Raw genomic sequence first — 13926 nt, forward strand, 5'->3', positions numbered from 1 at the left:
AAGGCCTTTTCTGCGTCCAGGGAGACGATCACCTCTTGTGTTCTCTCCCCGGAGGGGGTCATTATCACGTTCAGCAGGCGCCTGATGTTCGCGGTCAGCTGTCTACCTTTGACAAAGCCCGTCTGGTCCTCTGTGACCACCTCAGGTACACAGTCTTCTAGCCTTTTGGCTAGGATTTTGGCCAGTATTTTGGCGTCTGCATTCAGCAGAGATATGGGTCTGTATGACCCACATTCCGTTGGGTCTTTGTCTTTCTTAGGTATCAGCGAGATTGAGGCCTGTGCTAACGTGGGTGGCAACGTGCCCCTAGCTAGCGAGTCTGTGAACATCTCCCGCATGTGCGGGGCCAGCGCTGTCGCAAATTTTTTGTAGAAGTCCGCCGGGAATCCGTCCGGTCCCGGCGCCTTCCCCGCCTGCATGGAGCTAATGCTCTCCATGATCTCTCCCAGTGCTAGTGGTGCTTCCAGATCCCGTTTTCTGCCCTCTCCCACAACTGGTATGTTCAGTCCGTCAAGAAACCGGTTCATCCCAGCCTTCCCCGTTGGGGGCTCTGAGGTGTACAGCTCTTGGTAGAAGGCCTTGAAGGTTTTGTTAATCTTCTCTGGTTCTGTTTCCAACGTGCCTCTGGTATCTCTGATTTGCGCAATTTCTCTGCTGGCTGCCTGCTTTCTCAGCTGGTGGGCCAACAGGCGGCTGGCTTTGTCTCCGTGTTCGTATAGGGCCCCGCGTGCCTGGCGGAGTTGGTGTACTGCTTTCCTGGTGGAGAGCAGGTCAAAGTTCCTTTGTAATTCTTTTCTCTCCGCCAGGAGTTCTACAGTCGGGGCCTCGGAGTATTTATGGTCTACCTCCAGTATGGAGTCGACCAGCTTCTGCCTAGCCACCCTTTCCTCCCTATCTCTTTGCGCTTTGTAGGCTATGATTTCCCCTCTTAGTACGGCCTTAAGCGCTTCCCAGAACGTGGAGGGTGAGACCTCCCCGTTTTGGTTGATCTCAGTGTACTCCGCTATGGCCTGCGCTATCCTTTCGCTGAAGGCCTTGTCAGCTAGTAAGGCACCGTCCAACCTCCATTTGGGGCGCTGGGCCCTTCCCGTCTCTAGCCGCACATCCATGTAGTGTGGAGCGTGGTCTGATATCACAATTGCGGAGTATTCCACCTTGTCTATCTCTGGAAGCACCGTTTTCCCCACCACAAAGAAGTCAATTCTGGTGTACACGTTGTGTACTGGGGAGAAGAAAGAGAATTTTTTCTCCCCCGGGTGGGCGAATCTCCAGGGGTCTACTGCTCCCATCTGCTCCATATAGTGGCTGAGTTCCCTTGCCATGTTTGAGGTTTTCCCCGTTCTGGGGTTTGATCTGTCCGTCGTTGGGTCCTGTACACAGTTGAAGTCCCCCCCCATGATTAGTCGGTGCGTCGCTATGTCCGGGATTTCTGCCATGGTCTTTTGGATGAAGCTCGTGTCGTCCCAGTTGGGCGCGTACACGTTAACTAGAACTACCGGCGCCCCATCCAGGGCCCCGCTGACCATGACATACCGTCCCCCTGGGTCCGTAACCGTCTTTGTCGCCCTAAACATTGTCCTCTTGCCAATCAGGATCGCCACCCCCCTGGCCCTTGCCCCATAACAGGAATGATAGGTTTGTCCCACCCAGCCCTTTCTTACCCGCAGTTGGTCCTGCTCCCTCAAGTGCGTCTCTTGGAGGAAGACTATGTCGGCCCTCATGTTTCTAAGGTGGGTGAGGACTCTAGATCTCTTCACTGGGCCGTTAAGTCCCCTTACGTTCCAGGTGACTATTCTGGTGGGGGGCTTCTGCCCCCTTGCTCCTGTGGGGTTAACCATATTTGTCCGGTGGACGCGCCCCTGCCCTCTGGGGTTTCCCTATGTTAGGGGGCCGTCCAGGATGTCCACTATCACTGCTCTCCCCATGCGGTCGGGTCCCTGCGCTCCGGGGTTCCCCCTTGTCCCGGGGACACCCGCCATGGCCGTCCACTTTGTGTCCGCCACGCGGGTAGTCCCCTGCACTCCGGGGGGCCCCTTCACCCACAGACCGTACTGGGTGGGTGCTTGCAGCAGTTCCCTGTTTCGAGCCCTTGTCTGTGGCACTTTGTGGCCCTATTCCCTTACTGGCCTCTTTTGTCCCTTCGTCCCTGCGTTTCCCCTCCCTGGTCTCTCGCCCCTCGGGTGCCCCCCCACCCCGCTCTATCCCTTTCGGGGATACCCCTGTGTACCCCTCCATTGCCCCTCTCTCCCCCATTCCTGTCCCCATTTGCTCTCCCACCTTTGATGGGTGATCCCCCCCCTCCCCTGCCTGGCGCCTTCCCCCCTGTTGGGGGTGCGCTGCGGCCCTGCTCTGTTGCGCGCCCCCTTCGCTAGCTTTCCTGCTAGCACGGTGGCTCCCCTCTCGGAGGTTGCTGTCCCGCTTCCCTCTCCCTCTCCAGTACTCCCGTTCCCTCGTGCCGGGGCCTGGCCTCCCACCTGGAGCGGGCCCTAGGGCATTGGGTTGTTTTCCGTTCTGGGTGTTTCTGCCAGGGGGGAGGGGGCTGGCTTTGCCTCGCCCCTCCCCACCCCCCCGTCGGCATGACGTGTCTCCTTGCCATGGGCCCCTCGTCCCTACTTCCCATGGCGTTCTTCCAGCCCGTGCTCCTCGACGAATCTATTCGCCTCGGCAGGGGCTGTAAAGAAATATTCCTTGTGTTGGTATGTGACCCAGAGTTTTGCTGGGTACAGCATACCAAAACGTACTTTGTTCTTATAGAGAGCTGCTTTCGCTCTGTTGAACTCCGCCCGTCTCTTAGCTATGTCCGCTCCAAAATCCTCGTAGATTCGGATGGCGTGCCCGTCCCAATTGCAGGCTCTATTCTCCTTGGCCCAGCGCAGGATTGTCTCCCTATCCCGGTACCGGTGCAGTCTGGCTATAACTGCTCTCGGTTTTTCCCCTTCCTTGGGCTTCGGGCGCAGTGACCGATGAGCTCTGTCCATTTCCGGTGGGGTGGGAAAAGTTTCCCGCCCCACTAAGGAGCCCAGCATCGCAGCCACGAATGTTGTGGGATTTCTACCCTCTATCCCCTCTGGCAGGCCCACTATCTTGATATTTTGCCTTCTCGAGCTGATCTCCTGGTCGTCTACCCTGCCCTTCAGGCTCCCCTGTGTTGCACTCAGTTTCACCATTCCCCTCTCCAGGGATATGACCCGGTCGCTCGCGTCAGTCGCTGCCTTCTCCAGCTCTTTAATGGTTGCCCCCTGGGCTTCCAGTATCTTCCCTTGGGCTTCCAGTATCTTCCCTTGGGCATCCACTTTCTTCTCCAATCTGGTCAGAACCTGCTGCACCCCTGACATGGCCCTGGTCACTGCTGCCTGTGCTGCGGCCTCTGCGTCACAACCCCCCCCCTTAACCTTACTTTCATTAGGACGCTACGGGCAATTTAGCATGGCCAATCCACCTAACCCGCACATCTTTGGACTGTGGGAGGAAACCGGAGCACCCGGAGGAAACCCACGCACACAGGGGGAGGACGTGCAGACTCCACACAGACAGTGACCCAGCCGGGAATCGAACCTGGGACCCTGGAGCTGTGAAGCATTTATGCTAACCACCATGCTACCCTGCTGCCCCTACTGTTAGGAGAGGGTGCATTTGCACGGCCGTTGGAGGTGGATCGAGCGCACAAGGCGCTAATGAGGAATCCCCAGGGGAATGAGCCACCGAGGGCGATGGTGGAGCGGCTGCACCGGTTCCTGGAGAAGGAGCGAATTATGAGGTGGGGCAGGCAGGCAGGCCAGCTGGTCCATCGCTGCACCTGGTAGGTCAGTGAAATTCGAGTGCACCAGGACTTGGGTGCAGAGTTGTCCAAGAGGAGAGTGAGTTTCAATAGGGTCAAGGCATCCCTCTACAAGAAGGGGGTGAAGTTTGGGCTACTGTACCCGGCACATATGTGGGTGACCTACGAAGGCCGGGAATTGTACTTTGGATCAGCGGAGGAAGCGGTAGAATTTGTCAGAGACAATGGACTGGCTGGAGAAGGTGGACTTTGAACTTTGGTGGACATGTTGTTATGATGTTGCTGTTAACTTATGTTTGGGGCCATATCTTTCTTTCTGGGTTCAGGTTTGCTTTTTGTTCTTTGTTAAAGATGGGGGGTTGGTCTTTGGGTTTGGGAAGGGGTTGTTTTTGGTTTGTTTGCATTAATGTTTGAGCGGGCGGGGGGGGGGTGAGAATCAGCGGGGGAGCGGACAGGATGCTTGGCGCTATGGACGGGGGCTGCCAGGCTAGCTGGGCGGGCTAGTTCACGGAAGCGCAATGGGGAGTGAGTGGAAGGTCAGTGGGGGAATGAGGGCAAGGGTTGCTGGGGAGGGAGGGAGAAGTACTTCTCACGGTAGCATGGTGGTTAGCATCAATGCTTCACAGCTCCAGGGTCCCAGGTTCGATTCCTGGCTGGGTCACTGTCTGTGTGGAGTCTGCACGTCCTCCCCGTGTGTGCGTGGGTTTCCTCCGGGTGCTCCGGTTTCCTCCCACAGTCCAAAGATGTGCGGGTTAGGTGGATTGGCCATGCTAAATTGCCTGTAGTGTAAGGTTAATGGGGGGAATGTTGGGTTACGGGTATACGGGTTACGTGGGTTTAAGTAGGGTGATCATTGCTCGGCACAACATCGAGGGCCGAAGGGCCTGTTCTGTGCTGTACTGTTCTATGTATCTATACTGCTGACAGGGGGAGAGATTTTAAAGTGTAAGAGGAGGAGGATCGATGATGGTGGGTGCCCAAGGACGGGCCTGGGGAGGTACAGGACACGGGCCGGAGGCTGGCCCAAGAGGGCTATGGTTGATCGGCAGGGTGCCCCCCGACCAGGCTGGTAACGTCGAACATGCGAAGATTGAATGGGCCAGTCACGAGAGCCCATGTGTTCGCACATTTAAAGTGATTGAAGGCAGATATGGCCATGCTACAAGAGACGTACCTGAAGGTGGGGGACCGGATTAGGTTGAGGAAGGGATGGATTGGGCAAGTGTTTCATTCGGGGTTGGATTATAAAATGAGGGGATGGCGATATTGATCAATAAGCGGGTTGCGTTTGAGGTGGAACATATAGTGGAGGACTCTGGGCAGGAGGTACGTTATAGGAAGCGGGAAATTAGAGGATGCTGGTGGTTTTAGTCAAAATCTATGCCCCGAACTAGGATGATGTAGAATTTAGGGGGTGGGTTCTGGGGAACATTCCGGACCTGGACTCTCATCGGCCGAGCATGGTGGGGGGGGATTTTAATACGGTCCTGGATCTGAGACTGGACTGGTCAAGCTCGAGGTCGGGGAGGGTGTCTGCTACAGCTAAGAGCTTAATAATAAGTGCTTATTGTCACAAGTAGGCTGCAATTAAGTTACGGTCAAAAGCCCCTAGTCGCCACATTCAGGCGCCTGTTCGGGAAGGCTGGAACGGGAATTGAACCTGTGCTGCTGGCCTTGTGCTGCATTACAAGCCAGCTGTCTTAGCCCACTGTGCTAAACCAGCCCCTTCGGTGGTTTATGGAGCGGGGGGGATTCGTGGTGATTTGGGAGGCCAAGGGTGAAAGAATTTTGTTTTACTACCATGTGCACAAGGCGTAGACAGGAATAGATTTCTTCATATTGGATAAGACATTGTTGGCGGGGGGGGGGGGGGGGGGGGCGGGGGGCAGATGTCAAATATTCGGCAATAGTGGTGTCGGACCATGCCCCGCACTAGGTAGATTTATGAGTGAGGAAGGAAGGGTTGCCTGCGTCTGCAATGAAGGCTGGATGTGGGACTGTTAGCGGAGGAAAGGTGTGTGAGAGGGTGAGGAAGGCTATCCAGGGTATGTTGAGATTAATGACACGGGGGAGGTTTTGGCAGGTACAGTTTGGGAGGCACTGAAAGCAGAAGTCAGGGGGGAGTTTATCTCGATTCGGGCACACAGGGAGAAGGCAGAGCGGGTGGAGATAGAAAGGCTAGTGGAGGGAATCCTGCAGGTGGACAGGAGATACTCAGAGACCCCGGAGGAAGGGCTGTTAAAGGAATGCCAAAGGTTGCAAATGGAATTTGGGTTGGAAACCACGAGTAAGGCAGTTGGGCAGTTGAGAAGGATGAGAGGGTCAGTATATGAGTATGGGGAGAAAGCAAGCAGGATGTTAGCGCATCAGTTGAGGAAGCAAGAGGCGGCGAGAGAAATTGGGAAAGTGAAGGATACAGGAGGGAGCATGGTCTTGGACCCGGCGGGAGTGAATGGGGTTTTAGGGAGTTTTATAGCAAATTGTATAAGTCGGAACTTCTAGCTGGGGAGGAGAGGATGAGGAGGTTTCTGGGAGGGTTGAAGTTCCCGAAGGTTGATGAGGAGCTTGGGGAGCCCCAATTGGGTTGTAGACGTGGTAGAGGGATTGGAGGCGATGCAATCGGATAAGGCCCCAGGACAGGATGGGTACCCGGTGGAATTTTATAAAAGTGCTCAGGAGGTGTTGGGACCGCTGTTGGTAAGGGCCTTCAATGAAGCAAAGGAGATGGGAGTGCTCCCCCCCGACGTCACAGGTGTTGATCTCCCTCATTTTAAAAGGAGGGATAAGGATCAGGAAAATTGTGGGACGTATAGGCCGATTCCCTGTTAAATGTAGATGCCAAATTATTGGCGAAGATCCTGGCCGCAAGGATGGAGGACTACGTCCCAGGGGTAATAGGAGAGACCAGGCAGGGTTGGTTAAGGGGTGGCACCTGGCGACCAACTGAATGTAATTATGATGCCTCCAGAAGGGCAGAGGGTTGAGGTGGTGGTGGCCATGGTTGCAGAGAAGGCCTTTGATCAGGTGGAGTGTGAAAACTTATGGGAGGTCTTGCAGCGGTTTGGGTTTGTGCAGGGATTTGTAGATTGGGTTCAGTTGCTATACCACGCACCGGTGATGAGTGTGCGGACGAATTGGGTGAGATTGGATTACTTCAGGTTGTACCGGGGATGAGGCAGGGATGTCCACTTTCCCCACTGTTGTTTGCCTTGGCTATAGATCCGTTGGCAATTGGCATTGAGAGCGCCAAGGGTCTGGCAGGAGATAGTATGGAGAGGTGGAACACAGGGTCTTGCTCTATGCGGACAATCTGCTTCTGTACATATCGGACCCACTGGGGGCGAATTGGAGGGATTACGTGAATATTGGAGGAATTCGGCTGGTTTTCAGGATACAAATTGAATATGGGCAAGAGTGAGGTCTTTGTGCTCCAGGCGAGGGGGCAGAAGAGACTGGGTGAGATGCCATTGGAGGTGGTGGGAGGGAGCATTCGAAGGTGAAGGTGGCATTGTTTGTATGAGCCATGTTGGCTAGGGTTTGTGCCGAGGGGTTTGTTGGTTATATTATTGTATTTTTGTTTTTGTTGAAATTTGATGTTTAAAATTGTTAAAATTATAAATGCCTCAATAAAATATTTCTAAAAAAAGATTATTAATAAAACATCATTAAGCTGACTGGCCTTTGATTACCTGTTTTTTGTTCCTCTCCCTTTTTGAGTACATTGGCAGTTTTCCAATCCTCTGGCACTTTACCAGAATTTAAGGATTCTGCGAAGTCACTACCAGTGCATCTATTTCTATAGCTACTTCCTTTAATATCCTGGGATACAACCCATCAGGTCTAGGGGACCTATTGGCCTTTAGCCCCATTAGTTTCCCCCTGTAGTTTTTTCCGAGTGATTGTTACTGTATTTATTCACCCCTTTGCCTATTGATTATTTCGTATTTTTGAAACTTTATTAGTGTCTTCCTTTAAAAAAAATAAATTTAGAGTATTCAATAATTTTTTTCCACTTAAGGGGCAATTTAGTGTGGTCAATCCACCTAACCTGTACATCTTTGAATTGTGGGGGTGAAACCCACGCAGACATGAGAATGTGCAAACTCCACACAGACAGTGACCCAGGGTCGGGATTCGAACCCGGGTCCTCAGCGCTGTAGGCAGCAGTGCTACCCACTGTGCTACGTGCCGCACTTTATTAGTGTCTTCTACCGTGAAGACTGATGCAAAGTATTTGTTTAACATCTCTACCGCTTTCTGGTTCGCCATGATTATCTCCCCAGTCTCATTCCCTTAGGCCCGATGTTCACATTTGCCTCTCTCTTTTTATATATTTAAATAAGCTCTCACTGTCCATTTTTATATTACTTGCTAGTTCATCCTTTATCTTCTCCCTCTTTATTACTTTTTGGTCATCCTTTGTTCGGTTGTAAATCTTCCCAATCTTCAGGCTTATCAATTATCTTTGTCAGTTTATATGTTTTTTTTCTTTCAGTTTATACAATCACTTCCTTGGTTAACCGTGGTTAATGTATAGCCTTCCTAGAATCTTTCCACCACCGGGATGTATCGTTGTTGTGAGTCGATTTTCCTAAGCATCTGCTATTGCTGATGAACCGTGATTTCTGCTAAAATGAGCCTCACCTGCCTGACCAGGTTTATAAACAGCTTTGTCAGTCTGGATGAATGTCAGTGAATCGTATCTCTTCAAAACCACCCTCTTAGTCTCATTGATGGAGACGGTTTCTCCTGATCTTCTCACAGTGACGGCTATGATGGTTTCAGTGTCCAAGCCCATGACTTCATTGCCAACCTGAACAGAAAGACAACATAGATCAGCTCGATGTACAAGTGGGAGAACAGGAGGACGCCATTCAGCCCCTCTGCTGCCTGTTACACAGGAATAGGAAGAGGCCTTTCAGTCCCTCTCCAGCCTGTTACACCTGAACAGGAGGAAGCCTATTCTAGCCCCTCTCAAGCATATTACATAGGAACAGGACAAGGCCATTCTGTCCCTCTCCAGTTTGTTACACAGGAACAGGAGGAGCCCATTCTAGCCCCTATTGAGCCTGATACACTGGCCTCCTCCTTTTCCTGTGTAACCCCTCGAGAGGGGCTGATTGGCCTCCTCCTGTTCCTATCAGCCCCTCTCAAGGAGTTACACAGGAACAGGAGGAGGTCTATTCAGCCCTCTCGAGTCTGGTACATGTACATGGGTGGAAGCCCATTCAGCCCCTCAAACCTACAGTAAATCGCCACCATTCATGGGTTACAATTCCAGCTGGTGTTACTACTGTTTAGCTCTGGGGCTGTTTAGCTCACTGGGCTAAATCACTGGCTTTGAAAGCAGATAAAGGCAGGCCAGCAGCACAGTTCAATTCTCATAACAGCCTCCCTGAACAGGCGCCGGAATGTGGTGCCTAGGGGCTTTTCACAGTAACTTAATTGAAGCCTACTCATGACAATAAGCGATTTTCATTTCATTCATTTTTCAGAATGGAACCTTGGCTCAGACTCATGTTTCACCATTTTTGATACAAATTTTATATTAGAGTTTTTTATTTTTTACAGGCGCAAACCAATAGAGTACAGAACAAATATTTCGCCCAACATAGGAGCAGAGGCAGGCAGAATAATTTCAGGCAAATGCTCCTCAAGAACTGGTGCCTCTATTTATAGAGCGTGTTAATCAGGAAATGGGGGTGGGGGGGTGGCGGTGGAGGGAAAACACTGTACAACATGGTGGAGGAACACATCAAGATGTCCACCTTTATGTATCACGAGATCGCCACTTGCAATATGGATCATGGACTGGAGCAGGTCATACAGAGCGGAGCCTAAAATCCTAGTTTGAAAGGCACGTATATCTTGGGGGCCTGGGGTACAATTAAGCCATCATTAAAAGCTAGGGCTAATGCAGTTTGTTTAAATGAAGAGGGTTTACCTGTGAAATTAATTTGATTTCGGCTTGGTGTGATGATGTCTTTGCTAGGGTAGCTAAGTTATGAGGCATTTTGCAGGAAAAGCTATTCAGTGGAGTTCTAGTTGAAGCTGTGACCAGAAGTCAAGCACTTTGCTCTCTGTAATTCAGTCTACAGACTGAAACAGCTTCTGAAGCAATACAGCCACAGTTTATGCATGGTTCTGACAGGAGTCGGATTGTTTCTTTGAAGCAATGTCAAGAGAGTATTTTACATGGATTGAGAGCTGAGATTTTTTTTTGTTGTTGTTTGAGTGGGAAGAAAGAACAATGAAGGGGCACTATATTCACTGTATTAATTAGAATTGTTTAAAGGGTGATTGTAAGTTATTTTCAGGTGTGATGTTAAAGATATTTTAATACTGCGTTACTAATACTTTTGTTATATTTCTCTTGTTGCCGCAAAGAGACAAGAAAGAGAAGTGCCACGCTCTCGGTTCTTCTAAAATGGGGTTTATCAGGAGATGTTGCTCTTAGGGTACCAGTTTGTGAACTAAAATCCTGGAAAAACATTCTGCTGACATCGCAACAGATCATGTGATGTTCTTCCAGAAGACTCTCGAAATCGATTCCAAAACACTTTCAAACTGAGCATCCGCACCAATGTTTTAAAAAGGAATCCAACTCCAGGATTTCTAACTCTCCCTTCACGTTTCCTTCATTTTAAATGCTTTTACACAAACTCCGAGGTCCAGCCACCAATTTTCACGATTATTTCAAATAATGTCTCACAGACTGGAATAAGTTTTCACAAACCTTGGCCCTACTATAGATATCTTACTAGCCCCCCACAATCCAAAGCCTCTTCAAATTTCTCTGACTGCTGAACAGTATCGTATTGTGCACGGTCGCACAAGTGGATAGCACTGTGGCTTCACAGCGCCAGGGTCCCAGGTTCGATACCCCGCTGCGTCACTCTCTGTGCAGAGTCTGCACGTCCTCCCTGTGTCTGCGTGGGTTTCCTCTGGGTGCTCTGGTTTCCTCTCACAGTCCAAAGACATGCAGATTAGGTGGATTGGCCATTATAAATTGCCCTTAGTGACCAAAAAGGTTAGGAGGGGTTATTGGGTTACGGGGATTGGGTGGAAGTGAGGGTTTAAGTGGGTCGCTGCAGACTAGATGGGCCAAATGGCCTCCTTCTGCACTGTCTGTTCAATATTCCAGTTTCCCCTGACCTTCAACTTCTGACTTCTTGGAAACTTCTCTTCATTTCCTTTATATCCTCAACTAGCAGTCGTTAAAATCTCTGCACTCGCTTTCTGAAGCATTCCACTAATGTATGGATTTGTTTCTTTAAAAGCTGAAAGAGATATACCCTCTCCAGCTTCCTGTAACCAACTTATAACTTCAGCTAAAACGCAAGATCAAAAACCTTCCTATCCGAAAGGTGCACCTGGTTGCTCAAAAAGACGTTTCCCTTCTCCAAGTTTCCTTTACATTTCATGCCATAACAGTCTCTAAGCACAAGAGAAACACAGATTTAACTGACCAAAGACCCAAATGCGCAAACAACTTTGTCTAACATGAATCTCACTAGTTTTAATCTTATAATAATCGCTTATTGTAAGAAGTAGCTTCAATAAAGTTACTGTGAGAAACCCCTAGTCACCACATTCCGGCGCCTGTTCAGTGAGGCTGGTACGGGAATTGAACGCATGCTGCTAGTTGTTCTGCAATATAAGCCAGCTGTTTAGCCCACTTTGCTAAACTAGCCCCATACTTAAACGCAGTTAAATCAATACTTTATTTCCAATATTTAACAATACTAATGCAGCTCATGTGAAACTTCCTTTTCAATTCTAACAATTGGCTCTAATGAAGACTGTGTTTGAGGGAACAGAACCACAAATCGCGAGTACAGCTCCATTAGGAGGAGGGGAAGGAGAAATTGGACAGTGAGGAGAGGAAATTCAGAGGAAGAGCAGTGTGTGAGAGGGATGTGGATGGACAGAAAGAGAGATAGGATAAAGGGTACACTGACGCAGGAGACACAGGCCATGAAATGGCTGAGGTATTGGATACTTACAGTGAAGTTGAAGCAATTATATCCTGTATTGGTCAGGAGCTCCTGCTGTAAGAGAGTACTGTTGGTCATTTCATTCTCAATGGTCAGTGTGAGGGGAGAGGACTCAGTGGCTGACAGGATCAGAACACAAACATTCTCCAGTGTATCTGTGCGTAACTCGGCAGGAATCAGAACCACATAGTGACTGGAAACAAAGGAGACACAATGTCAACAGCGGAATGGACCACAAAATATATACCCCCCCCCCCCCCCCCCCCCCCCCCACCCCCAAAACTGTGAGAATGATCCACAACCCCTGTCCCAGACTGTGAGAATGGTATTCGGGCCTGAAAGTGGAGCTGAGTTCGCAAAAGATCAGCCATGATCTCATTGAATGGCGGAGCAGGCTCGAGGGGCCATATGCCCTACTCCTGCTCCTAGTTCTCGTGTTCTTATGTATCCCCTGTCCCATACTGTGAGAATGGTCCACATCCCCTGTCCCCAAACTGTGAGAATGGTCCACATCCCCTGTCCCCAAACTGTGAGAATGGTCCACATCCCCTGTCCCAAACTGTGAGAATGGTCCACATCCCCTGTCCCAAACTGTGAGAATGGTCCACATCCCCTGTCCCAAACTGAGGGAATGATCCACATCCCCTGTCCCAAACTGTGAGAATGATCCACATCCCCTGTCCCCAAACTGTGAGAATGGTCCACATCCCCTGTCCCCAAACTGAGAATGAGTCACATCCCCTGTCCCAAACTGTGAGAATGATCCACATCCCCTGTCCCAAACTGTGAGAATGATCCACATCCCCTGTCCCCAAACTGAGAATGAGTCACATCCCCTGTCCCCAAACTGTGAGAATGATCCACATCCCCTGTCCCAAACTGAGAATGATCCACATCCCCTGTCCCCAAACTGTGAGAATGATCCACATCCCCTGTCCCAAACTGAGAATGATCCACATCCCCTGTCCCAAACTGTGAGAATGATCCACATCCCCTGTCCCAAACTGAGAATAATCCACATCCCCTGTCCCCAAACTGAGAATGATCCACATCCCCTGTCCCCAAACTGTGAGAATGATCCACATCCCCTGTCCCCAAACTGAGAATAATCCACATCCCCTGTCCCATACTGTGAGAATGGTCCACATCCCCTGTCCCCAAACTGTGAGAATGGTCCACATCCCCTGTCCCAAACTGTGAGAATGATCCACATCCCCTGTCCCAAACTGAGAATAATCCACATCCCCTGTCCCCAAACTGAGAGAATGATCCACATCCCCTGTCCCAAACTGTGAGAATGATCCACATCCCCTGTCCCAAACTGAGAATAATCCACATCCCCTGTCCCCAAACTGAGAGAATGATCCACATCCCCTGTCCCCAAACTGTGAGAATGGTCCACATCCCCTGTCCCCAAACTGAGAATAATCCACATCCCCTGTCCCATACTGTGAGAATGGTCCACATCCCCTGTCCCCAAACTGTGAGAATGGTCCACATCCCCTGTCCCAAACTGTGAGAATGGTCCACATCCCCTGTCCCAAACTGTGAGAATGGTCCACATCCCCTGTCCCAAACTGAGGGAATGATCCACATCCCCTGTCCCAAACTGTGAGAATGATCCACATCCCCTGTCCCCAAACTGAGAATGAGTCACATCCCCTGTCCCAAACTGTGAGAATGATCCACATCCCCTGTCCCAAACTGTGAGAATGATCCACATCCCCTGTCCCCAAACTGAGAATGAGTCACATCCCCTGTCCCAAACTGTGAGAATGATCCACATCCCCTGTCCCCAAACTGAGAATGAGTCACATCCCCTGTCCCAAACTGTGAGAATGATCCACATCCCCTGTCCCAAACTGAGAATGATCCACATCCCCTGTCCCAAACTGTGAGAATGATCCACATCCCCTGTCCCAAACTGTGAGAATGATCCACATCCCCTGTCCCCAAACTGAGAATGAGTCACATCCCCTGTCCCAAACTGAGAATGATCCACATCCCCTGTCCCAAACTGTGAGAATGATCCACATCCCCTGTCCCAAACTGAGAATGATCCACATCCCCTGTCCCAAACTGTGAGAATGATCCACATCCCCTGTCCCAAACTGTGAGAATGATCCACATCCCCTGTCCCAAACTGAGAAT

The 13926-nt window shown here is 50.5% G+C and overlaps 1 protein-coding gene across 1 annotated transcript in view; it reads right to left on the bottom strand.

The window, feature by feature from the left end:
* The window catches only part of LOC119979763 (alpha-2-macroglobulin-like), a 412459-nt gene that overhangs the window by 377952 nt on the left and 20581 nt on the right, over positions 1–13926 (bottom strand). Inside the window, exons 2-3 of the mRNA XM_038822394.1 lie at positions 11785–11968; positions 8423–8591 (exon numbers count right to left, since the gene is read on the bottom strand). Of these exons, the coding sequence (XP_038678322.1) occupies positions 8423–8591; positions 11785–11968 (353 nt within the window). The remainder of the gene's footprint in view (positions 1–8422; positions 8592–11784; positions 11969–13926) is intronic.

This window comes from Scyliorhinus canicula, chromosome 16 (assembly GCF_902713615.1).
Source record: "Scyliorhinus canicula chromosome 16, sScyCan1.1, whole genome shotgun sequence".
In the NCBI taxonomy this organism is placed as follows: Eukaryota; Metazoa; Chordata; class Chondrichthyes; order Carcharhiniformes; family Scyliorhinidae; genus Scyliorhinus; species Scyliorhinus canicula.